This window comes from Equus caballus, chromosome 3 (genome assembly GCF_041296265.1).
Source record: "Equus caballus isolate H_3958 breed thoroughbred chromosome 3, TB-T2T, whole genome shotgun sequence".
NCBI classification, from domain to species: Eukaryota; Metazoa; Chordata; class Mammalia; order Perissodactyla; family Equidae; genus Equus; species Equus caballus.
In genome coordinates, this window is record NC_091686.1 from 75,070,389 (window position 1) to 75,093,360 (window position 22,972).

The window sequence follows — 22,972 nt, forward strand, 5'->3', positions numbered from 1 at the left end:
CCACTCGGCCACGGGGCCAGCCCCCTGAAATTTTTATTACTTCATTTTGTTGAATGCACATTCATGAGTTTCAGGGGACATTTGTCATATGAAGGAACATCTTTGGCCATCTTTGGCCATTGTATTTTACTTTTCATGGACAAGTTATTTTATGTTTGTATTGCGTAGATATACTTATTCAAAAGCTAAATGATATGATTTTGTGAAGGATTTTTCCTGTCTCATTTGAAACAATGAACTTTGCAATTTTTGTTTGGACTAGGAAAATCTTATCTACTTTGTAGTATGTAGAGTATCCTGAATTAACTCATTAAAAATTTGTAAAAGAAAAATAAAATTAAATGAAGAAATGTATCCAAAACCTAACACAAATTTTGGAAAGTATCTTTGAGTACTAGCAAATTATTGAAAAAAGCCTTTTCTGGGAGTGGTCTCCGGACATTGAATTATCTATGTTTCTCCCTCCTCCCTGTGACAAAACACAGTTGATAAACATACACAAAGATATAACATTTAGACATTCCTCTCACTTTGAACTTACTTTCTTTTATCAATTTTTAATCTCTTGAATATATTATAAACCAAATATTTGCTCCTGGGTAAAATGTCTTTTAATTGCAAATGATTTGACTCCTTAGCGGTGATATAGATCAATTAATTTTGATATATGGCAAAAATATCGATATCACATGCATGCAGTACCCGTTGACAATTTATATCATCATTTGGGCGCAGGAGAAAATATATCCTGAGGATACATATTCCCTGACAATTTGTATTTTTATTTAGAACAAAGAAATTTGAGGATTATAACACATTGAATCCTGTGGGACTAATACATTTAAAAAAATAAATAAACTTTTTATCCTAAAATCCATTGAAAGATGAAAAACAAATCAAACAAAGACCTTCTAATCTTCTTAGGCTTAAATTGATTATGCAGAAAACTTTTGGAGTCTTCCTACCTAGGTACAGTTGAAAATAACATAGACGAGTATCGATCCTGAAGGAAAAAGTCCTATTTAAAAATAGTGAAGAATTATTACGTCTTAAGATTCTTTCAATTTTAGAACTTGTGTGATCTTCCTGTTTAAAGGCGCTAAATATTTCATAGAACATTTTCGTCAGGGTTCAGACTTTCCTCTTTACTTCCTTTCTATTTTAAATGGTGTTTTCATGGGCCTATGAAACAATTGACACATCCGCAGCGAACTATAAGCTACTTATCCTGGGTTGGATATAAATTAAACCCCTGAGATGCACAGCATGTTGTGTTTATTAATCTTTGTCTTTTATCAGTAATGACATGCACACTGATAACGTTCTTATTATATACTAATTTTTTGCATTTTTCTCTTATATGTACTATTTTATAGATCTAAATTATTTAATCGACCCCTCTTTCACTAATGATCGTCATCTCCCCACTCTTTCAGTGACATGTTTGAGAAAATGCTTTAGTTTGTTCCTTCCTCTGTTTCTTTCCTTTGAAAATGGTCACTGACATTATTAAACTGGCTTTTTTTCTCTGTGAAGACTTCACATTTGGGGTCTAATTCTGAAAATTGATTACTGGACACTTCGTAGCCTGATATGAAACTTAAGTTAACAAGATTGAGTGATATAGACAATAGAAAGGAAAACATCTTTCAGTGTACAGAAATAATTCTTTCTTCACACCGAAACAATTTCTTCTTTGAACCTCACTCAATATAGACATCTCGGGATGAAAGAGTATGTTTTGAATACTTAGTTACTGATCCTCATTTATTACATGTTCATGAATGTAATTAAATTTTGAGAAAACTTCATAGCTTTGCTTTTCTATTTCAATTAATTCCACGTGTACACTCGGAGGTTAAAGACACACGCATGTTACCACCCATGCACTCCCACACATATTTGCACATGTTCTTCCATATAAACCCAAAAAGCTAAAGCTGTTTGCCAGTTTTAAAATTGGAAAATAAAACCAAAACATCTCTAGCTCCTGATGAAGCAGGATCCCCTCAAGCTGCTTGCTTAGCCTTTGATATGCTTTTTAAGGTTATTCATATGTGACTTTAATGCTATGATGTTCCTGAGATGATAAATTTCGTCTAAGGGGTGGCTTAATGCCTGTAAAAAAGATCAACTATTTTCTGGGTAAAAGATCTTCTTTTGTTTTTCTTGGTCATGTTCCAATCCTGTGGCTGGATATAAAACTGCTAAATCCTATTTCCCTTTGTGTTTCATCAAACAATTGAAACTCAATCCGTTTGAAATGTCTCTTAGTTTCCTGAGGTGAAAATTCTCCAGAAGTCAATGGATAGTGTACAGAGAGGCTAATCTATCAAAATTAAGATTCTGAAACTATGTCAGAAATTTGGAGAAAAAAAGTAGATTTATGTAAAACACAGGTTTAGGTATTTTTATTACTTGAAAATAATATCAAAATTTAGCCTTTTGTAATTTTTTTCAGGTATCTTAAAGTATAACAGATTGTAAATGACATATTCTTCCCCATCAGGCTTTATAAAAATTTATTGAGCAGCTATTGAATATCAAACCCCAAGATAAGTCCTGGGCATGTGAAATAGGAAGGCAATGTCCTTTTCTCAAAATATTTCCAGTTTAATTTAGTGGTCTGATAACTGGACAGAATTTCATAAATAGAATTAGAACAGCTAGAGAGAAAGAGAAGAGTTTAAATTAGCATCATTCTCCTCGCGGTAACTTTTTTCTTTGGACCAAAATGATGATCCAATTCATTAAATCAAGAAACATTCGAGTTCTTATACAGGCCTGCCACAGTTCTTATGTTAGGAAGAAACAATGGTTGGGTAGTAAATTCCTCTGGGTTTAGAAAAACTTTTCTTCCAGCTCATTTGGAGCCAAATAAAATAATTATCTAGGCATGTTGAATGCAATTATTTAATTCAGACAAGTGTCAGGGCTCTGCCTGCATTTGATATCTTAAGTGAATCATTTTTAAAGGTTATGGAATATTATAAAACCTTCAGAGAAGTTTCTTTGCCTAACAGAAGTAACACAATAATAGTATTGATTATAAGTGTAATATTGTCTAGCATGAATTGCGCACTCCCTACTAATAGACACCGTTCTGAGAGTTTTACATGTAATATGTCACACCAGTCTGTCTCAGTATTAGTTCTATCGCCAATTTATACTTGATAAAATTATCTTCTTGTTGTTTCTTGCATATTGTAAAGTAAGCCAGCCTTAAGGCTTTTGTGCTGGCTCCTCTAGCTCTCTTGCCACAGAGAACCACGTGGCTTCCTCCTTCTTTCTTTGCTGGATTTCAACTCTCAATTGAAATTACGAAAATGATCTCCCATAATTCCTTCTGCTGCATGTCAGATCTCCCTTACCTTGATTTGTCTCTTTGTAACACTTACTGCCATTAGATACCATATTTCTTCTGTTGTTTTCTTATGTCTTCTCTACTAGAATATAAGATCCAAAATGGCAGGGATTTTTATCTGTGAGTTTTTCCCCGCTCTGGGAAAATGTCTACTGCATAAATTATTGTATACAATTAGAAAATGTCCAGAACATAAATTATTGTATACATTTAGTTACTGTATTCAGTTGATATATAGTTAGCATGCAGCTCTAACTTTAGGACCCTTGCTCTTCACTGTGTAATTTTCCTATTATAATCATTCAACTATATGATTTTGATGAAACTGAACTCTTGTGTGCAATGTCACTGCTAAAAATAATAGGTTAACATTTAAAAACTTTCCAGCTTTCCACACTGATCAGTAATATGAATGAATACCTCTTAGATATTAATGTCAGTGACATCTTGACACTGATGTTAAAAAGTACAATGGATTTTAGTGAATTTACCTCCATTCTTCACTTGAAAATTGCACCTGGTAAGTTGTATTTATTCTAGAATCACACATATCAAATGTCACCAGCTCCATGACTATTCTTGATTTTGTGAAAGCTAGTTAATCTGTTTTTCCTCAAAACTTTCTTTCCAGTTGAAGTAGTTTTGGTTCATCATTTTACATATGTCTCTCCTGATAGATATATGTTCATCTTGAACACAGGTTATAATGTACGTTGTCAGTAAATGTCCAATGACTAGGGGAGTGAATCTGGAGTTCAATATTCTTGAAAATATGCTTCAAACCACCTTTCCAGCATTATCACTGTGTTTTTTACCTGGATTCCTTTGGTTGCATATGACAGAAACCAAATTCAAAGTGGCTTAATCCAAAAGAGAATTATAGATTATGTAGATGAAAAATTTCAGAGATTAAAAAAAAATCCAAAGTACAAGCACTTGTAGATCCAGGTGCTAAAATAGTGTCTGCTATGCAATTGGAGACACGTGAGTCAAGAATTCTCTGGCACAGATGTGGTATTTAAAGCCCCTGATCTGAATGAGGTTATTTGGGTGGAGCCCAGCAGCATTCTGATATTGATAGAAAGAGTGAAGGAGGAAGATCCAGCCAACGGAGACTGAGAAGGAGTGGTCCATGGGGTAGCAGGAAACCAGACAATTATTGGGTCACTGAAGGGGGAATGGTCACTGTGCTGAACCCAGCTCTGATTTCAGAACTCTTGCACTTCAGTCTAAGAGCTCTTATGGCAGGACCTGATGCACAGCTCCACCAAGTAATCGATCAATAGCGCTGGGATCTCAATTGAGAAGAGTATGGAGAAGGTGCACTGCGTGGCCCTGCACACTAGGAGTTCACGCCTGAACCTGAAGGATAGGGTCAGTCTCGTACAAAGCACGTGAACTGAGAATGAGGAAAGAGGTTCTCACTCTGTCCCATTTTTCATATCCTTCATTTTCTCTCTCAATATTTAAACCTTACCTACATGTGAAGACCCACATGAACCATTCTTTCTATCATAAAACCTTCCTCAATTCCCGTCACCAAAGCATTCTGTGCTTCCACTTAAGTCTCAGAACAATATAGCAGTAGTTTTTCATGGAATTTAACGCTTTCAACCACAAATTATAGTACGTTGAGTAAATATCATCTTGCTTCTGCCTGCCAGTAAGTATTTAGAGGATAAAGACTTCTGTGGCTCTCCCACATAACCCAATTGAATGAATATCCCATAAATTATTGAATTAAAGATAAAGTGTGCATCAGTCTCCATTTGAAGTGCTTTGTCTCACTTTTCCCTATTAATGTTGATAGTTTGGAAAACGAAAAATGTTAATAACTCTGACATAGCACAATAGAATGCCTAACCCCTAAATGTGCTTTCTTCCTGAATAAGGAAACTTTTGATGCTATCACAAAATAAATGCAATGATTTCAGAGAAATGTTGCATAGGGTTAAGAAATCTTCACTAGTTTACATTATTTATTTGACATGTGAACAGGATAACACCAGTGTGATGATGCACCTGGTGATGTCAAGCAACATTAGCTTTTATAAATAATAATATACATCAATGCATTTATATTTCTCTCCTGATTCTCTTTAGGTTAGGGACATCATGGAGATGTTCATATACTTTTTGCAATATATGCTTTATTGTGGTCATCTAGAAACAAACCCACAATATCTCTGAGGTATGCCTGTGCTTGGCTTCTCTAACATAAGTAGGATTATATAGTTTCAGAACTTGATAAGTTTTGATAAGAACAAGTATTGTATGAAAATATTTTAATCTAATACTATTTTATTTTAAAATAATGATAAATAAACAAGTATTTGTGATCACACATGCAATCAGTCATTTTAGAAAAGAGCTCATTAAAAGCAAATCTCAGTGGTTTATGAATTAGCAATAGATATGACTTTATAAAACTGTAATAAATCTAGGCATGTGTATTGATTTAATATCTGAGAGTTGTTATCCCTTCTATTTTCTCATGATTACATGCTTTTTCTTCAAAAGCTCTGAATCAAAGATAATTAGAGAGCAGATCATAATTTATTAATAACTGGCAAATGGGGATCAGGGCAGAGTAGTGCCAGAAAGACTAGGAGCATAGCAACAACTAATTGCCCACTGTGGGAAGTAAATCGTCCTAGGAAACTGAACCCAAGAGGGTTACTGGCTCAATTGCTTAACATTATTGAATACCCCACCTGCGACTTCTCACGGATCAAACATGTAAACATCACTGCAACTCTCAGGAAGTTATATCGAGGCAAACATTTGGAAGCAAAAACTCTGTGGTACTGGAGATAACAAATTAATATCATGGATTTGCAATGATGAAAATTATTTTAGCAAAGAATCTAGAGACTCTTCACAAGTATGAAGCAAAGGGTAGGTCAAAAGCCTAACCACAAGAGCAAAATACACATTTTCTCTGAAGCTCCATTTGTCTGAAGCACCATTTCTATAAGAATGGGATCCTCATCTGAAAGAGAGCACCGGCTGGCATGCCGGAAGACACTGGGCTCTGGTGGAAGACTCTGCTGAGTTTCTAGGAATCTTACCACATCTCTCAGAGTCCACAATAGCACAGGCTCTTACGGGAACCTGATACCCAGGTCTACTGAGAAAATCAATAGCACTGCCCTGTGCCAAAGTTTAGACCACCACTTCAACAAAAATTCTGTTAATTTCCTGAGCTATGTCTAGGAGTATACTCATTGCTGAGAATGAAGCGAATGAACAGCAGAATGTTTCAAATGATCTTAAACACCAGCTAAAATTCACATTTGTTTCAAGATCTGTGCTCTTTTTTCAAACCTGCATGAACCTGGGAAGAAATAAATGTTTCTAATGGATTAGCAACTCAGTCTCGAACAGCTGAATTCTTAATTATGCCACGTGGAAGTATTGACTTCAGATATAGCTGATGGCTGTGATAGTTATAGTGCTACAAAACATATTTTATCCCAATTATCTTGCTTGCCCAAGTTGTTTTACTATCTCTCACTCCTCACTTCTCTCTTAGTTTCTTACTCCCCTCACTTTCTTTGGCATGCATTCACTCTCAATAGTCTGTAGGCATTGTTCCACTCTCTTGTAGCCATCAGTACTGCAGATAGCAATGTCAGAAGGTTTTAATTATTATTTTATTTGAAATTATTATTTATAATGACCTGTTATCTTTTCTTCCTGTTCTTGTGGTCTGGCATTGGGTTTCACATCTCCATGATGGTCATTATTGAGTCCTCTTGAGTCAAGGTAGATTGAAAGGCAAGAAAGATGGTTGGGAGTTTATAATAGGGTTTATTTGGGTTTGCTTTTTTGCCTCTTTTCCACGTCAGCACTTCCATCCTGAAAAGCAAGATATCATGGAGTTGGCAAATTGGGACCTCCCTGTGGTGATTATTGGAAGAAAGCCTCTCTGTTTCTTAGATTTTCTTAGGCTGTTCTAAGAGCAACTATGTAGTTCCTCTAGTGTCCCTCTAGACTGATCATTCCATAGGATTCAGATATTCCAGTGTCTCTCACAGACACTCCTCCAACTGTAAGAGCTCCCCATGCCTCTGACATCGGGAAATCCTAGTGCTGCTTTGACACTCTTATGCCTAATTCATTTGATTTTCCTGAGGCAAATTTACTCAGCATAGTTTTAAACTGATTCCTTCTGAAGATGATGAACACATCATGCCAACATTTTTTTTTAATCTATTATCCATTTTGAGTTTCAGTTGAAGTCATGTAACTTTGTTTAATACTTTAATTGTTTAATACTTTGTTTAATACTTTCCCTGTTTAATACAAAGAAATATCTGTTTCAAAATATGGAGAAATAGTACACATAAGAATGTAAAAGATAATCATAACACACTCACAGAGCAAAGAGTTGAACAAACATCTTTAAAAATATATAGAATATAAGTAAAATATGTAGGATATAAAATATGTAGGATATAAGCAAAATATTTTCTATATTAATATTAATTTTCCCAGATATACTGAAATCTTACCACAAATCCTTACCACTAAAGTTGTTTGTGAGATCTTCATATATGTCAGCAACACAATGCTACATTTTTAAGAATACCTAGTTCAGCATAACTATTAAACCAGGATGGGTATTAAATTTGTAGGATTATTCTGATTTTCTTAATTTGCTACATTAACAATTATCAGCAAAATGCCAGTCTATAGGTCTAATCTTCCTCAGAAAACTTTCAAGATGAAATTTAGCCACCCATATAACTAATTTCTATCTCATAATGCTAATGATGATGTAAAATCTAAGAAGTTATCAAAATCAGCATGAATTCAATATTCACATGAATGTGATATTGAGCATTGTTTATATATAAATTTTGATGAGACAAATATAAGATAAACCAGAATTCTACATTTGTGTGACTTCTATGTTTTCTAACATATAAGGACCTTAATTTATTTTGATGTCTATATCTGACTTAGTCCCATTCCAGCTGTTTCAAATGTACATATAGTGGCCAACTAGATGCATCTCTTCTCTAGTCATCTGGAATGTAGAGGGCCAGGATACACTTCTTTCCTGGAGTCCTAAAGATTTATAATTAATCATTCCAAACCTGTGCTAGTGTGCACTGTCACTCCCCAACCCCAATAAGGAAATAGCTACTTTGAATTCCAAGTAGATCTCTATTTTACCACCCAATATCTTTTGGCCTAAGCCCTAAGTCTTCTAAATCTTCATCCAAGAAATTGAAATGCAAAGTCCTTCTGCACATCTCAAATATCTGGTTGGAGCCTGTGCAGTTTGGCCCTTTTATTCCCATCCGTTCCCAAAGCCAAGGTGACTGGATCCTGCTCCTGTGTCTCCAATCCTCTGAAAACCCCCCACTCTAAGGGAACTCTTAACTAACCCAGCTTGGAAGTCTATCAGCAGATCATCTCAGCACATCTTACGTCCCAAAGGAAAAATCACTATCAATCCTGCTTCCATCTGCCCACCCATTGCACTATATTGCCTTAGACCTCAGATATTCCAATTACTGGACTGCTTCAGCTATGTTCCAACAGAATTTTGGAGGCTAAATTAACAGCCATTTCCTTAGATCAATGTCTTGAGATAAGCAAATCCTCTTGCCGTCTTCCTTTCCTATAAGTTTCAGTCTATTTTTTTATATTATGTGTTACATAGTTGGCATGGTTAAGAAGATTTTCCTAATTTCTTACTGGGTGCTATTTTATGATGTTTGAGTTTTTTAATTTTCTGATTAAAATTATATAGAACACAAAAATGTAGAAAGAAGAATCCATCATATTTGTCCACCAGAGGCAATATTAATATTTGGCCATATATATTTGATATTTTTGTATACATAGTTGACTTCATAATTTGTAGTTTTGTTTTCTGTTTTTATCTGACTTAACATAACAAAATAAAATTTCCCTGTGTATTTGAAAATGTTTTAAAAGCAAAACTTTAATACGTCTTTGATATTTTAATGTCTAACCTGTTCCATAATCTTTCCCTTTTGTTTTTTTGTTTGTTTGATTGATTTCTTTGTTGTTGTTGTTATTTTGGGGGAGAGTGGTTAATATTTCTATTCCCAATATCCTTAGAACACATTTGTATTATTCAAAGTAAGGGTCAATGAATATGAATGTTTTAAAGATTGTTTATACATATTGACAAATGGCCTCAGAAATCCCAGTACCAATTACCATTCCCCCCAACAGTGCATGAAATTGCCTGGTGGTTCACAGACCAGCCAGGCTCTGCTAATTTAATAGAAGAAAAATAGTTCTGTATTTTTAATTGCACTTCTTTTTATTTTTGAGATTTGATAGGTTCATTAATATATATGCAGTGTGTAGTCATTAGCTATTTCATTACTTGTTTTGTAAATTACATGTACATACTCTTTACGTATTTAGGCTAATGGGTCCTAGCTCTTCATATAGTAAACATATATCATTAGAAGTGTCAGGATTTGTTTGCTTTTTAATAATGCTTATTTTGCACAAGATACAAAAAATGTTAATTTTGGGGGATTGGTGATCTAAATTGCTTTTTCTATGGACTTATATAGTTACCAGCACTGTTTATCACCCTTTCCCAAAACTGTTAGGTCTTTACCTGTAGTATACACTAAATAAGTGTCTATATAGATTTTCTTTTATCTACACTGCTTCTGAGCTATCAAAGCTATTCTTCTAATCTTCCTGGCTTGTACCAGGATCATATTAGTTTAAATATTGTAATTTAAAAATATTTTTCAATGTTTGGTCAGGCAAATTACTGTTGGGGAATCACATATGGTCACAATTACAAATATTTTATATGCACACTTTTGTGTGTGTATATACACACACACATGTATTTAACACAATTGTATGTATATAAAGCAATTGTAAGTATAATTAACCATTATGTTATATATGTGTATAATGCATTAAAATAGTTAACATTTATCACCATTATATTTAAGGTTAAACACTTATGACGACTACCATAATATATGATTCTAATACTACTGACTGACACTAATAGAAAACAAAATATACTTACCTGGATTTGAATAGTTCGATATGAAAATGAACATTTAACTTCCTGTTAAATAATTCTCATAATTAATTCAATTCTCATAATATGTTTATCACAAAATACACACATTCTTGTGTTTTGATAATTTCAGTATACTTCCGCTATTACTTTAATTATTTGAGAGTGAAGTAATTAAACTGAAACATTAGTCCTTCTGGGTTCTCCACCATATAAGTTTAATGCTGATAGATGTGATTTGGCTTTGGAAAATATTCAACAGCCATAATAAGGTGAGCTAAATAAATCAGAACTGACATATTTGGCTTATTTCTTTTACTAATCTCCTTTCTTTTAACCCACTCATATTTTTAATTGATATTATTCTTTCGTTAAGACAAATGAGTGTTTAAAACAAATGTTACTATGAGAGCTGTGCTTGAAATATCCTTACTTATTTTAGCTGGCAAAATTTGCATCACTATTTTGCAACTTTATGTGCCCTTACTTTTTCTTCTCTACTTCACCCAAAATAAATTAAAACCTAAAATAGTTAAGCACGGGCAACAAAGTCAAGACAGTTACGTTCTCCTCTGAAAGAGGGCTCGCGGATACACCCGATTCAGCTGTGAAATGACTGGGAAGGAAAAGTTCAGTGGGAGGACCTTCTAGTAACTTTAGGCTTCTAGAAATAGGGGTAGTTGGTGTTTGCTCAGTGAAGGTGTCATCCTACACGAGAAAAAACTCATGATTCAGTGCTTTGTATTTCAGTGCTATTATTGTGCCTGAACAGAACTAAGATGGTGGTTGATTGCAGAGATCAAACTACATGATTTTCCTTTATTGAACTTGTAAAGATGATCTTTTATGTGGAAATAAACAGAAAACACCCAAATGAGAACAAGCAAAGGCTATTTATGAACAGCTTGCTCTAGCAAGGGAATCAGCCACCATTGTCTTCATTTGACATAGACCCAAAGGCAGGCAACTGAGTCTAATGAGAATAAGGGAAAGCTTCAGGCATGCCCTGATTGGAGGTTATTGGCATGGGTTAGCTGGAGGTGAGCTAACTAGAAGTGGGGCATCCTATGTAATTGATTAAGGAAGCATATTGGCTTCGTCTAGTTGCTTGTAAATTGGAAATGGGGACTGATGCGGGGTCGGTGAGCCGAGGAGTTGAAAGAAAGATTTCTTAGACTCTTAAGATCTGGCAGTACTGCTCTTTTATTTAGAGAATAGTATAGAATAGCATGGGGACAGGACCCATGGGCAGTCAGAGCTTCTGCTGCCCGCATGGGGACAGGAACCCATAGGCAGGCAGAGCTGCTGTGTGGGGACAGGACCCAGGGGCAGGAGGAGCTGCTGCCGGAATGTTGCTGCTGCCGCTTCTGCTGCAAAATTGGGTGGAGAGTAAGGCTAAATTTAAGGCATAGCTATGAGAGTTATCTCTTTACAAGACAAAGGAAAGAATATGTAAAAAATTTAAAATGGTATCAGTGTCCTTAGGGTCCGGCCATTTGGTGGTCCCGCAACTTTTAGATAAGAATCAAACCAGATTGAGTAAATGGCAGAAGTCACCGCTTAAATATTATCCTCAGCTAAAGACAAAGGAGGATTTGGGGGGGAGGGGGAGTCAGTTACATGAGGTTGCCAGACAGCAAACAACTTAAGTTCCTGCCTCTGGCATTGATTAAGAGTTTCTAGAGATAAGGCCATCCCCCTTCTTCCTGGCACAGAGAGGGAGGCATCTTCACAGATTGAGGTTTCCCTTAGAAATGTAAATGTCCCCAACAAAGGGACAAGCAAATTCCACTCCTCGGAGCCTGCTTCTCACCTGTAGTTTTAAAATTAACCAGCCTAAAAATCCTCATCAGGGACAAATATCAGGGAAGCTGGCATTTGATAAAGTCTTGACCCTTGGATGGATTGCTACAGAAGTTGTGGTTTGACTTTCTGGACTGGTTGCTACAGATTTGCAGTCAGAGTTCTATTTTTTTATTTGGTCTGACCACTGTTCATTTGTATATTCAGTCTCTCACTTCATTCATTTCACTAAATGGTAGTACAAGTCTTCGATTTTATAAGCTATGTTCAATATTTTTAAGAAAAAATTTAAAAAAGCAAAAAACCTTAAGGATTGCAGCCATGAATATACTGAGAGTTGCTTTTATTAAATTATCAGATAAATAACTAGTTCAAATAAGTATCACCTTGAATTTTATCAGTTTCTGAGAGAAACAATGTAATTTTGAAGTTAAAGGATAGAAATTGTTTAAGAAGATTTTGATTTATCTTACTTTAAGAAACCATATGTCTTTACAATGCCAGAGAAAGTGGGAGAAAAGAAAACAGAGGGGGAAGTTCGAGTGAGATAAAGGTAAAAAAAATTTTTTTTGAATTTTTAGTGGTTCTTAATATCAACCTTTCCCTTTTATCTCCCTGTTCGCTAGTTTTTGAGGTCAGATATCAAAGTTTGCAGTCTTCCCTACCTGTTTAATGCCTACAATGTACTGTTAGTTCCTTGAGGAGAAAGTTGAGTTTTCAGGTTTAAACCAAAACATCATATAAACTTGATAAGAGTATATAGACCAAATTTATTAAAAAAGCATTAGTGTTTTATTGACCATATCTGAATTACAGCTTACATATCTTTATATATACTGTATTTGTATATGTACATGTATGTATAAATACATATGTGCATATATACACATAACTGTATAATAATACAGTATTGACATTTAATTATTTAAATTTGAATAATATAAAAAAGATTTAAGTAATATATGAAAAGTTGAAAGAATCTCATTTTCCTGTTCAAAATATCACACTGGCAAGGTTTTTGCAAAAGTACTTGACGGATCCTGTAACCTCTCTTTTGTTATGGGCTCATTAAAGTAGATTTTTCTGATATCATGACCTGTAAAATTTGCTTTTTTGATTCGATGTGACTCTTTGATATGCTTCCTGCTTTCATAGCATGGACAGGCTAATAGAGAGACAGTGGTGCAATCAGATATTTTCAACATAACACAATCAATCTCCTACTTTTAACAAATTGGTGCAACAGTAGAATAGAGGATATGATCATCTTTGCCTTAAGGGGTACAGAAGTGATAAATTTGAGCTGGACTGGAAGATGAAGAGAAATTTTATGAGTTGGTCCACCACGTGTGATGAGGAAGGTATGTAGACATGAATGCACATGGGGTGTCCAGTTTTCTGTGTCTACAAGGCTTTCCACAGCCTTTGAGTGTGACCCTCCCTACCCTCATCTCCATTTCTTCCTGCCTCATTAATGGCATGAGCTTTCTCACATACAAATATATATGGTTCTGGTTTACTCTGGCTCAGCAACAGTGCAAAGAGAAAATCTTTACATCAAAATATTCACCATGTCTTGAAGGCTTTCCTGACATGTGTGTGGCAAACCTGAGCTCTACTTTCACATAACTTTATGTAAGTCTGTGGTCCAGTAGCTCAGAAGGGCAAAATGGGGACACTGAATAAAGATAATTTCACAATTTTGTTATTTTGCCTGAGATATTATGGCTCCTAGCTAATCCAAGTAGTTAGTATTGAAATACAGAAGTACAAAAATATCTTTCATTAAACATTAAACTTGCAGTTAAAAGAAACCTGTAGAGATAAGTGTTAGGAAAAAAAATGTGTAGTTTAAAGAGGATAGGATGAAATTTATAGTTACTAAACAAACCAGTCTTCATTTGTAGATAATATAAATTAACATTGTAAATAAGTTGCAGGAGAATTATTTAAAGTACTTACCAGAGAACAAATTGTTTTTAAACACCTCCAGGTACTTTAGAAGGTTTTATTAACATGCAGACTATTAATATGCTAATTACAAACCTTTTTCTTTGTATTCATTGTCAATTCCCCTAAGACATTATAAGACACATCATTCAATACAAGTATTTATTGAGTACCTATTGGATCAGTGATTCTCAACCTGGAGGAAATTTAGAATCAACTAACAGCTTTTGAAAAGCACTGATGCCTGGGTCTCACAATCAAGGTGTTGTGATTGAAATCTTCTGGAGTGAGGCCTGGGCATTGTTTTGTTGTTGTTTTACATCTCACCTTTTGAGTCTAATCTGTAGCCAGGTGTAGAATCATTATATAATGTGAGCAGAAAGCTGTTTATATATAATTTCTTATTCTTTTTTTTTTTTTTTAAAGATTTTATTTTTTTTCCTTTTTCTCCCCAAAGCCCCCCGGTACATAGTTGTGTATTCTTCGTTGTAGGTTCTTCTAGTTGTGGCATGTGGGACGCTGCCTCAGCGTGGTCTTATGAGCAGTGCCATGTCCGCACCCAGGATTTGAACTAACGAAACACTGGGCCGCCTGCAGCGGAGCGCGCGAACTTAACCACTCGGCCACGGGGCCAGCCCCGATAATTTCTTATTCTTAAAGCATAACATGTAGATTTTCAGTAAATGTTTGCTAATAGAAATGATTGTGTGTACTACTGCAGCAAAAAGTTTACAAAAGATCATTAATATTTGGTGAAATTCATTTTGAGTTTCCAAGTATATCCTGGAATAGGCAAACTGAACATAACATGTTCAATAACATTTGCTAGTTTCATCAACACTTTTACCCGTGGCATTCATGGAAGAAGGGCCTGTTTTATGATGATGATCTCTGGCCCATTAGAATGATTAAAAGAAGTGCAGTGAATCTTCTTTGAAGTATAGCTTGGCATATAAACCAATTGAAGTGTAGTCTAAAGATAATTCACCTCAAATTTTCTTTCTGCTTTCACTGAGTTTGATATTCCCAGGTTCTCATCGTTGTCTTCAGTAGGACATGAGAGTTCCTGATTCCAAAGTTAAAATGAATTAGTTTTTTGTTTGTTTCGTTGTTTTTGTGACTTTGTCCTTAAGACAAAGGGATGACCGCACATGGAGCACTTAGATTTGTAGAGTTTTGGGTTTTGTTTTTATTTTAGAAGTCCTTGAAATGAGTGTAATTTATTTAAGGTTTACCTCAATCGCTTATGTGATTTGATCTCTATTTTATACATGCATCTGCATAATAGTAGAGTTTGGGTCGTTGAGTATTTTTATGGCATCCATCTTTTATGACTTTCAAACAAAATTTGGTGTATTTTGCTGCAGAAAGGGCTCAATTTATATAAAGGCATTTTGAGTGCTATAAGTAATTTTATGGGATTAATTTATTAAAATTTTTTTAACCCTGTAACAAGCTATTAGTGAAAGAAGCAAAAAATGTTCATATCAGGGTTCTTTATGAAAATCTTTCAAATTTTCAACAGGAGAAAGGGAGATGGAGCTGGTGAGTGGGTGGGAATGAAAGAACCTGGAAGATATAGAGGAGGAAATCGTGCTTCCAATACAATTTGAGGCAGTAACTTGGATCCACATCTTACCTCCATAACTTGTTATCAGTGTCATCTTGAGAAAGCTGTTTGCTCTCTGTGAGTCCCAGAATTCTTAGCTCTATGATGAATATTATAATAGGACATTTCAGGTTTGGAACAGGAAATGCAAGGAGAGAGGAAATGTGTTGGAAAGACACACTCCTCTTGTGTGTTTCTCATTTACTATCACACTACTACCACACTCACAACACTTCTGATCCCACATGTGTGGGTTTTTTTGTTTTTTTTTTTTTTTTTTCCACACCAAGCAATTCTCTTCGACATCTGCTCAGTGTCCTGCAGTTCAATTCAATTCTGACACTCACCGGAGTTAGAGCGACAGGTTAAGAGCCCAGCCCACAGGACTGCCCCCTACTTCAGATGCCCCGGGTTACCCACAAATTCTGTCCAATATGGCTACAAATAGGAGGTTCCTATGACCTCTCTCCTTGAGTTCGATCATTTGCTAGAATGGCTCACAGAACTCTGGGAAACACTTATGTTTATCAGTTTATTATATAATAAAGGATATGCAAAAGAATGCAGATGGACAGCCAGATGAAGAGACACATAGGGTGAGATCCTGAAGGGTCCTGAGTGCAGGAGCTTTTGTCTTGTGGAGTTGGGGTTCACCAACCCAGAAGCTCTCCGAATCCCATACTTTCGGGATTTTTATGGAGGCTTCATCGTATAGGCATAATAGATCTTTAACTCCATTTCCAGCCTCTCTCCTGTCTCTGGAGAATGGGCTGGTGAGGCTGAAAATTCCAAGCTTCTAATTATGCTTGGTCTTTCTGGAGACAAGCCTCCAGCCAAGAACCCATCCAGAGTCCCTTCGTTAGAACAAATGAAACTGCTATCACCCAGGAAATTCCAAGAGATTTAGGAGCTTTGTGTTAGTAACCATGGAGTCAAAGGCCAATATTAGAACAAAAGATGCTGCTAGTTCTTTTGTCACTTAGGAAATTACAAGGGTTTCAGGAACTCTAGGTCGGGAACTGGGGTCAAAGACTAAATGTTAGAATAAAAGATTCTCCTAGCACTCTTATTTACAAGGATTTTAAGAGTTCCGTGTCAGGAACCAGAGCAGAGACCAATTTATATATTTCTTATTATTTCACAGCAAGGTATGAGAGTGCCAGGCTTGGACCTTGGTTAGGTAAGACTAAGAGATAAAACGATGTTTCACAACTCATCTACCAAGCACTAGTGCTCAGATAGAACAGTTTTTGATAAAGGGACCTAGAGGGTAATAGGGAGACACATATAATCATTGATGGGGGGTAAGAAGCTTTATAGTCAGAAGGAAACAGAGAGCTGGAAAAGAAGATTAAAAAGTTACTGCATATAACTGTAACCTGTTCCTATTTGTCTGGACTGCAACTTGGAAATAGTGATTAGACTGCACATATAAACCCCAGCATGTGTTACAGATGTGTCATTCCCCTCAGAGTTACTCAAAAACACACTTAAACGAATTAAATAAAAAGCTCTTTCTATCCATTTTGCATTACCTGCTCTTGTAGGCTGGAATAATTTTATGCATTTGTGTCAAAACTGTTGAGAATGAAGAGTAGAGTTTGGGAACCACATATGTTATCATTCTGCTTTTTATTCCTTTCCCTGTTTTTGCAAACAGATTTCTGCAGTTTTAGCCTGGCTTCATCAGGAAATTAGTACTAAATGTTAGAAGAGTAGCAGTGAATTAAGACACAGATGCAAAAGTTATTGCATTATAAGATATTTTAAGAAATATATTAAACAATTAAGACTGTGTGTGTTAATTACCAGTGAACAATTTCTTTAACTTCTTTTGTTGTAAATATTTGTTACATGTTTAAATTATTTTTATCATTTAAAAACTGATAGGGTGTAAATGATCGTATATTGCGATAGGCATCATAATTAGAATTGTTTAAGTTTGCTTAATTTTCTTAAAATTATAAAGTTAAATAAGCACAAATAATTTGAAATCAGAGAAAACTAAAATAACTGTTCGATAATGTGAGTTAATGTAACACTCCAATACAATAGCTCTTAGAAGTTTGGTATACATTTTGGCCATCATTTTATTTTTCTGCACACTGATTTTTACCTAATTTTAAAAAATTATCATGTTTATTTTCATTGCATCACAGACTCCACAAATATATTTTGTTTACTGAAAAATATTTATTAGTCACTTAGTTCCTTTAAAATCTATGGCCTGCCTCATGCCAGTTGTCTGCATCCCACTTTTTTTGCTATGACTGTTGTTATAACAATATCAGTTAAACACTTTTAAAGTGCTGACTGTGGTCCCAGGACAGTGGAGAGAGCTTTACATGGATTGTCAAACTCATTCTGCAAAGCCACCCTATGTGATATAGTTTCTATTGTTATCTCATTTATGTCAATGACTGCTTTACCCAAAACTATGCATTTAGTAATGGATACATCCAGGACTACTCTTAGTTTGACTATAAACACAGTGATCTTAAATATTGTGTTACACAGTGATGTCAAAAGGTGAGAACATTTTTAGTGCTCGTTGATAGGTTTTGGAGGATTGTTTTCTAAAGGATTGGTGCCACTTAGGAGGGTAGAAGCTTCACTCTGTTTTCCCCAGCACTGAGTACCATCATTTGCTGTTGTTTTATTTAAAATGGGTGAACTACGCACCCTTTTAGTTTTCTTCCCCCCCTTTTTTTTTCACCAGTAAACTAAAAATACTTTTCATCTAATAAAAGTAGTTCTTTTGTGAAATTACTCTTTCTGCCTTTCTCTCATTTATCTGTTAGGCTCTTAGTGTTTTTCTTAGCCAATGGTATGATCTCCTGTTTAAGAATTTAAGAATTTAAGTCATCATTTATCCACAACCTGTAGTCTTGCTCTTGTTATAGCTGCATGCAGTTGCTTACAGGCTGCCAGGTGCTAAAAACTGATGGGAATGCAGACGTCCTCTGTGTTGAGCCGTGGCTCACATAGCATACATCAGTTGATATTTCTAGCACGTTTTGGTTTCTATTTCTAAGTTATCTCTGGGGCTTGTAAGAATTTTCAACCTGTACTTCTCCAAGTATTTATTGATTAATGAAAGAACATATTCTTTATACTGTCTGGTGCTGAGGTGTTACTGTGACAGCATCCTCAGAGTTTATTTAAAAAGAGTTATTTGTTATTATTCCACTTCAGATATTCATAGAAAAGGAACTTCAGTTTTAATTTTCTTCATAACAGATTAATTCACAGTTTGCTCTGATCACTAAATCTTTAGAAAATGTATTTTGTGGAAATGATTTTTTAAAAAATTACATTGACCTTTCTGTATTTATAAGAATTGGTCTGAATGTAATTAGTTATTTAGTTCCTATGTATACTTCATTTGGGAATATGTGGATCTAAAACCATGACTCAGAAAAAATAGAAGCACAAGTGTTTGACTTTATATAATTTCAGATTTTTTGATTAAACTTTGTTAAAACTATAAACTAGAATTCTAATGATAGGTAAAGTGATTTAAATTCTTCAGGACTAAAATTTGTGGATTGATGTTACAGTGAATTGCATGTATGAGTGTGTGTGTGTGTGTATGTACTAATTGGTAAAACAAAAACATTATAGTTTTTCAAATTAAGAGGACTGAACGAAATGTTATTATTTTTAGAATCATTAGTGTGTGTTTTGAGTCATAGAACACTGACCAAGTATTAAATAAATCCTATCAGGTAATGGCCAATCACAGTGCAGTTGTTGCCTCCCTAAGCACAATTCTACCTGAGTTTATAAACTGTGCACATTTCACTAGAAGGATGTTTGTACTTTATTAGGAGACAGCATCATCATTTTATCACTAAAAATCAATTGGATACATTCGTCAACCATCAATTATTTATTTATTAGTAATTGAACTGGAACTATGCTGTTTGAAGTTAGCATATATATGGAAACTACCAGTAAATTGAGATACTACCTCAATTTAGATAATATCAGTTGAGATAGTATCAGTAAATTGTGATAATCATGCCGTTAGTTAATACCAATTACAGTAAAACACTGACTACTTACAGGTATCAATTATTATGCTTCAACTGTGAAGGAAATAAAAGTTCAGAGAATCCTCTTCCTCTCAAGACACTAACAGTCTATGACAAGAGGAAGGCAAACTCCCTTTAAAGGGCCAGGTAGTAAATGTTTTAGGCTTTGCAGGCCCTACATTCTCTGTCACAACTACTCGACTCTGTCATAATAGCACTAAAGAAGCCATAAACAACAAGTCTGAGTGTGGCTGTGTTCCAATAACACTAGATTTACAAAAAGAAGTGGTAGGCTAGAATTGGTCCATGGGCTTTAGTTTGCAGACCCGTAATCTGAGTGCTGATACAAACAGAAACAGTAGGGAAGTTAACATATACAAGATATCAGCAATTGTTTAAGACACTAATGAAATAAATGTTATTATAAAGAAGTATATCAAGATTTGTCAAGGTATTTTACAGATGTTTTACCGACTCTTTAAACATTTTAACATTTTTGTGTTAAGAAATACATTGACTTTAACTTTCAATACCTCTGCAGTGAAAATAATTATTTGGCATATTCTTTAAAATATATATATAATAAACAGTCAAACTGGAAGTAAATGTCATAGTAGCCAAATTTTTAATTTACTATGATTCTATTTTAGTGGCACCCAAATTCTCAGACATTTAGTAGTAATAAAAATTATAGTATCATCAATACTCCAAAGAAAATATACAGAACAATGCCCACTTCCTTTAAAAAAGATCCGTTTGCATTTGATTTGGAAATACTTTTCTACCTTATTAGCATTTCCAGGTTTATTAGATGTTTATATTTTATTTTATTCTCCTTATTTGCTATAAAATAGAGCAGATACATTTCACATAAAGTTCAAAATAGACGTATTTTAGACAAAAGCCTAACCTGCTTGTATACAGTATCATTACTGAGCTCATTCCACAATTCTCTTGAAATCATTATAAATGCTATTCATAACTATCCTGGAAAGTGAATGCATTGAAGCACTAAATAAATTCTATGTTATGTTCTGCTATCAGTTTATGTGGTTTCTAACAATAAAGTGCATTTTATTAAGCAATTTGCTTGGTATTTTCTGGATTTTTTACTCTGAGTATGTGGAAAATTTTTAAAAGTTTTGAGTGTTGTGATATCCAGAAAAGTGCATGTATTATACATAGTTTGCTTTTTTTATATGGCAATAGCTCTGCAAGTATATATTTGGAGATACATTTTTTTAATTCTGAAAATGTAAATTTAAATTGAGAGACTTCCATAAGTGACTGGAGAAGTCACATAAGCATAACATTTTCAATAGGTTATGATAAATAATGCCACTGGTATAAGAAATCTATGGGTCGAATGAGCGAGGCATTATTCTCCCTTCTAAATTTGTAGGTTCTATGCAAAATGTTTGTAAAAGGCTATTTAGAATGTCTTCCGAATATAAATTTTGCAGGAATTTTTGAGGAAAGATATATTTAAATGGGCTTACATCTTTATTTGTATGTCTATATGAATTGCATAATCAAACACATGGGCTCATTATATTTCCTACTGAATAAGCATTTTAAGTAAAATAAAAATAACTAATACAGTTCTGTATTTCTTAAATCCATATAATGCTTCTTAATTTGAAAGGCATTGTGGAAAGAAATTAATTGTATGCATGTAGGGATTGTTGCTTTTGAAAAGCAAAGCAGACGCCTGTCTAAATTCATAGTGTCTTTATGCTATAAGAGGGAGTGGGATCTCTTCCTTATCTTGGGCTCTCTTGTTTGCTTTTCAGTTGCTGCGAATGTGGCTGTGGAAGGGCTTCTTCCCTGTGCGCTGTTGCCCATCCAAGCCTAATATGGTTAGTGTTCCCTTCCCACTTTCACTCCTATGTGATGTCCCACCTATATGTATGATCGTCAGCATTCCTTTTTTTTTTTTTCCATTTGTGTACATTTTAACCGCTAGTACACTGGTTATGCCTTAACAGCAGAGCAGAATGAAACTGATTCCCAAGTGATTTCACAATGGACAATTTCAAGTAAAATATACATATAGTACCTCATCCCTATGTCAAGCATTCATACATCTCTTCCAAGGCTTTTACCATGGTCTTGATTTAAGACAGGAAGTGGTAAGATTGTAGAATCTGTTTTACATTTAACATGTCGCTGTTTTTGTTGTTCCATTAAGATTAAAATCATTATCATACATGGAAGTAGAAGGCTACTCTGTCAAGGTGAAATCACCTGTTCTGTCTCCCAGAACCATGGAAGGACCATAACATACCTGGGCTCTTCTATTTTCATAATTATTGTGGATACATGTGGCATTGGAGAACAGAACCACGTGTACTTTTCATGGTTTACTTCAGATTTTTAACCTTGAATTATTTCAGACATTAGAAGTGCTATTCCTAATTTGATACCAGTGAAGTAAAAAATATGCATATTTTGGGGATCAGTTCCAAATAAGACAGTCAATTATTTACAAATGCAAATCATAAATATGTATCTGGGTTATAGCTATAAAATTGTGGGCTAAAACATGAGACCAGAGAGCTGTATTCACAGATTTAGACAGTAGTGAGCTACCTTGTAAAAAGTGAAATACTTCGGATAATTTCTTTCTAGATTAGAGTCTAAATCCCTGTGCTACTGTATTGAAATTCGCAAGGAAAAGATTCTGAAATGCCTTTTAGAGAATTATAGGGTTTCGTTCAGGCATTTTAAATTGTTACTTGTATTCTCTAGATGTCAATTAATTTTTGTTGGTTCAATAACCGTGGTGTGAATGAGTGTGCATGCCTATGTAGATGTGAGAAGCGGTGGAATGGATACTGGTCTTCTGAGAACAAGAGAGAGTAAACAAACTGATAAAATTCAAAGATCTTTTTCTCAGTCTTTTGAAATTTTTGTATTTGAAAAAAGTTTTCAAGTTAATATGAAAGTACAGATTTGTTCCAAATTATTTAATTTACTCAGGAAATTCTTATTTAAGCTTGAGGCTTCAGTGACAAACCATAAAACCCTGAAAATGTGGCAATGGCCAAGGTATAAAATAAATGGCTTTACACTGTGTTTTGGGGGTTTTTTTATTGCTCTAGGAAAAACTAGAAAAATGGTCACTGAATTGCTCATTCTACTTGAGTCTTTTCTTTTTTTGA

General features: G+C 34.6%; 1 protein-coding gene across 12 annotated transcripts in view; it reads left to right on the forward strand.

Annotated features, from left to right (window-relative positions):
* The window catches only part of EPHA5 (EPH receptor A5), a 330,237-nt gene that overhangs the window by 253,963 nt on the left and 53,302 nt on the right, over positions 1–22,972 (forward strand). For 6 of the 12 annotated variants that reach the window (XM_023638037.2, XM_023638036.2, XM_023638034.2 and 3 more), the window contains one exon: positions 21,602–21,667. The exons of the other annotated variants lie outside the window; for them this stretch is intronic. In XM_023638037.2, the coding sequence (XP_023493805.1) occupies positions 21,602–21,667 (66 nt within the window). The remainder of the gene's footprint in view (positions 1–21,601; positions 21,668–22,972) is intronic. 12 annotated transcript variants of the gene reach the window in all.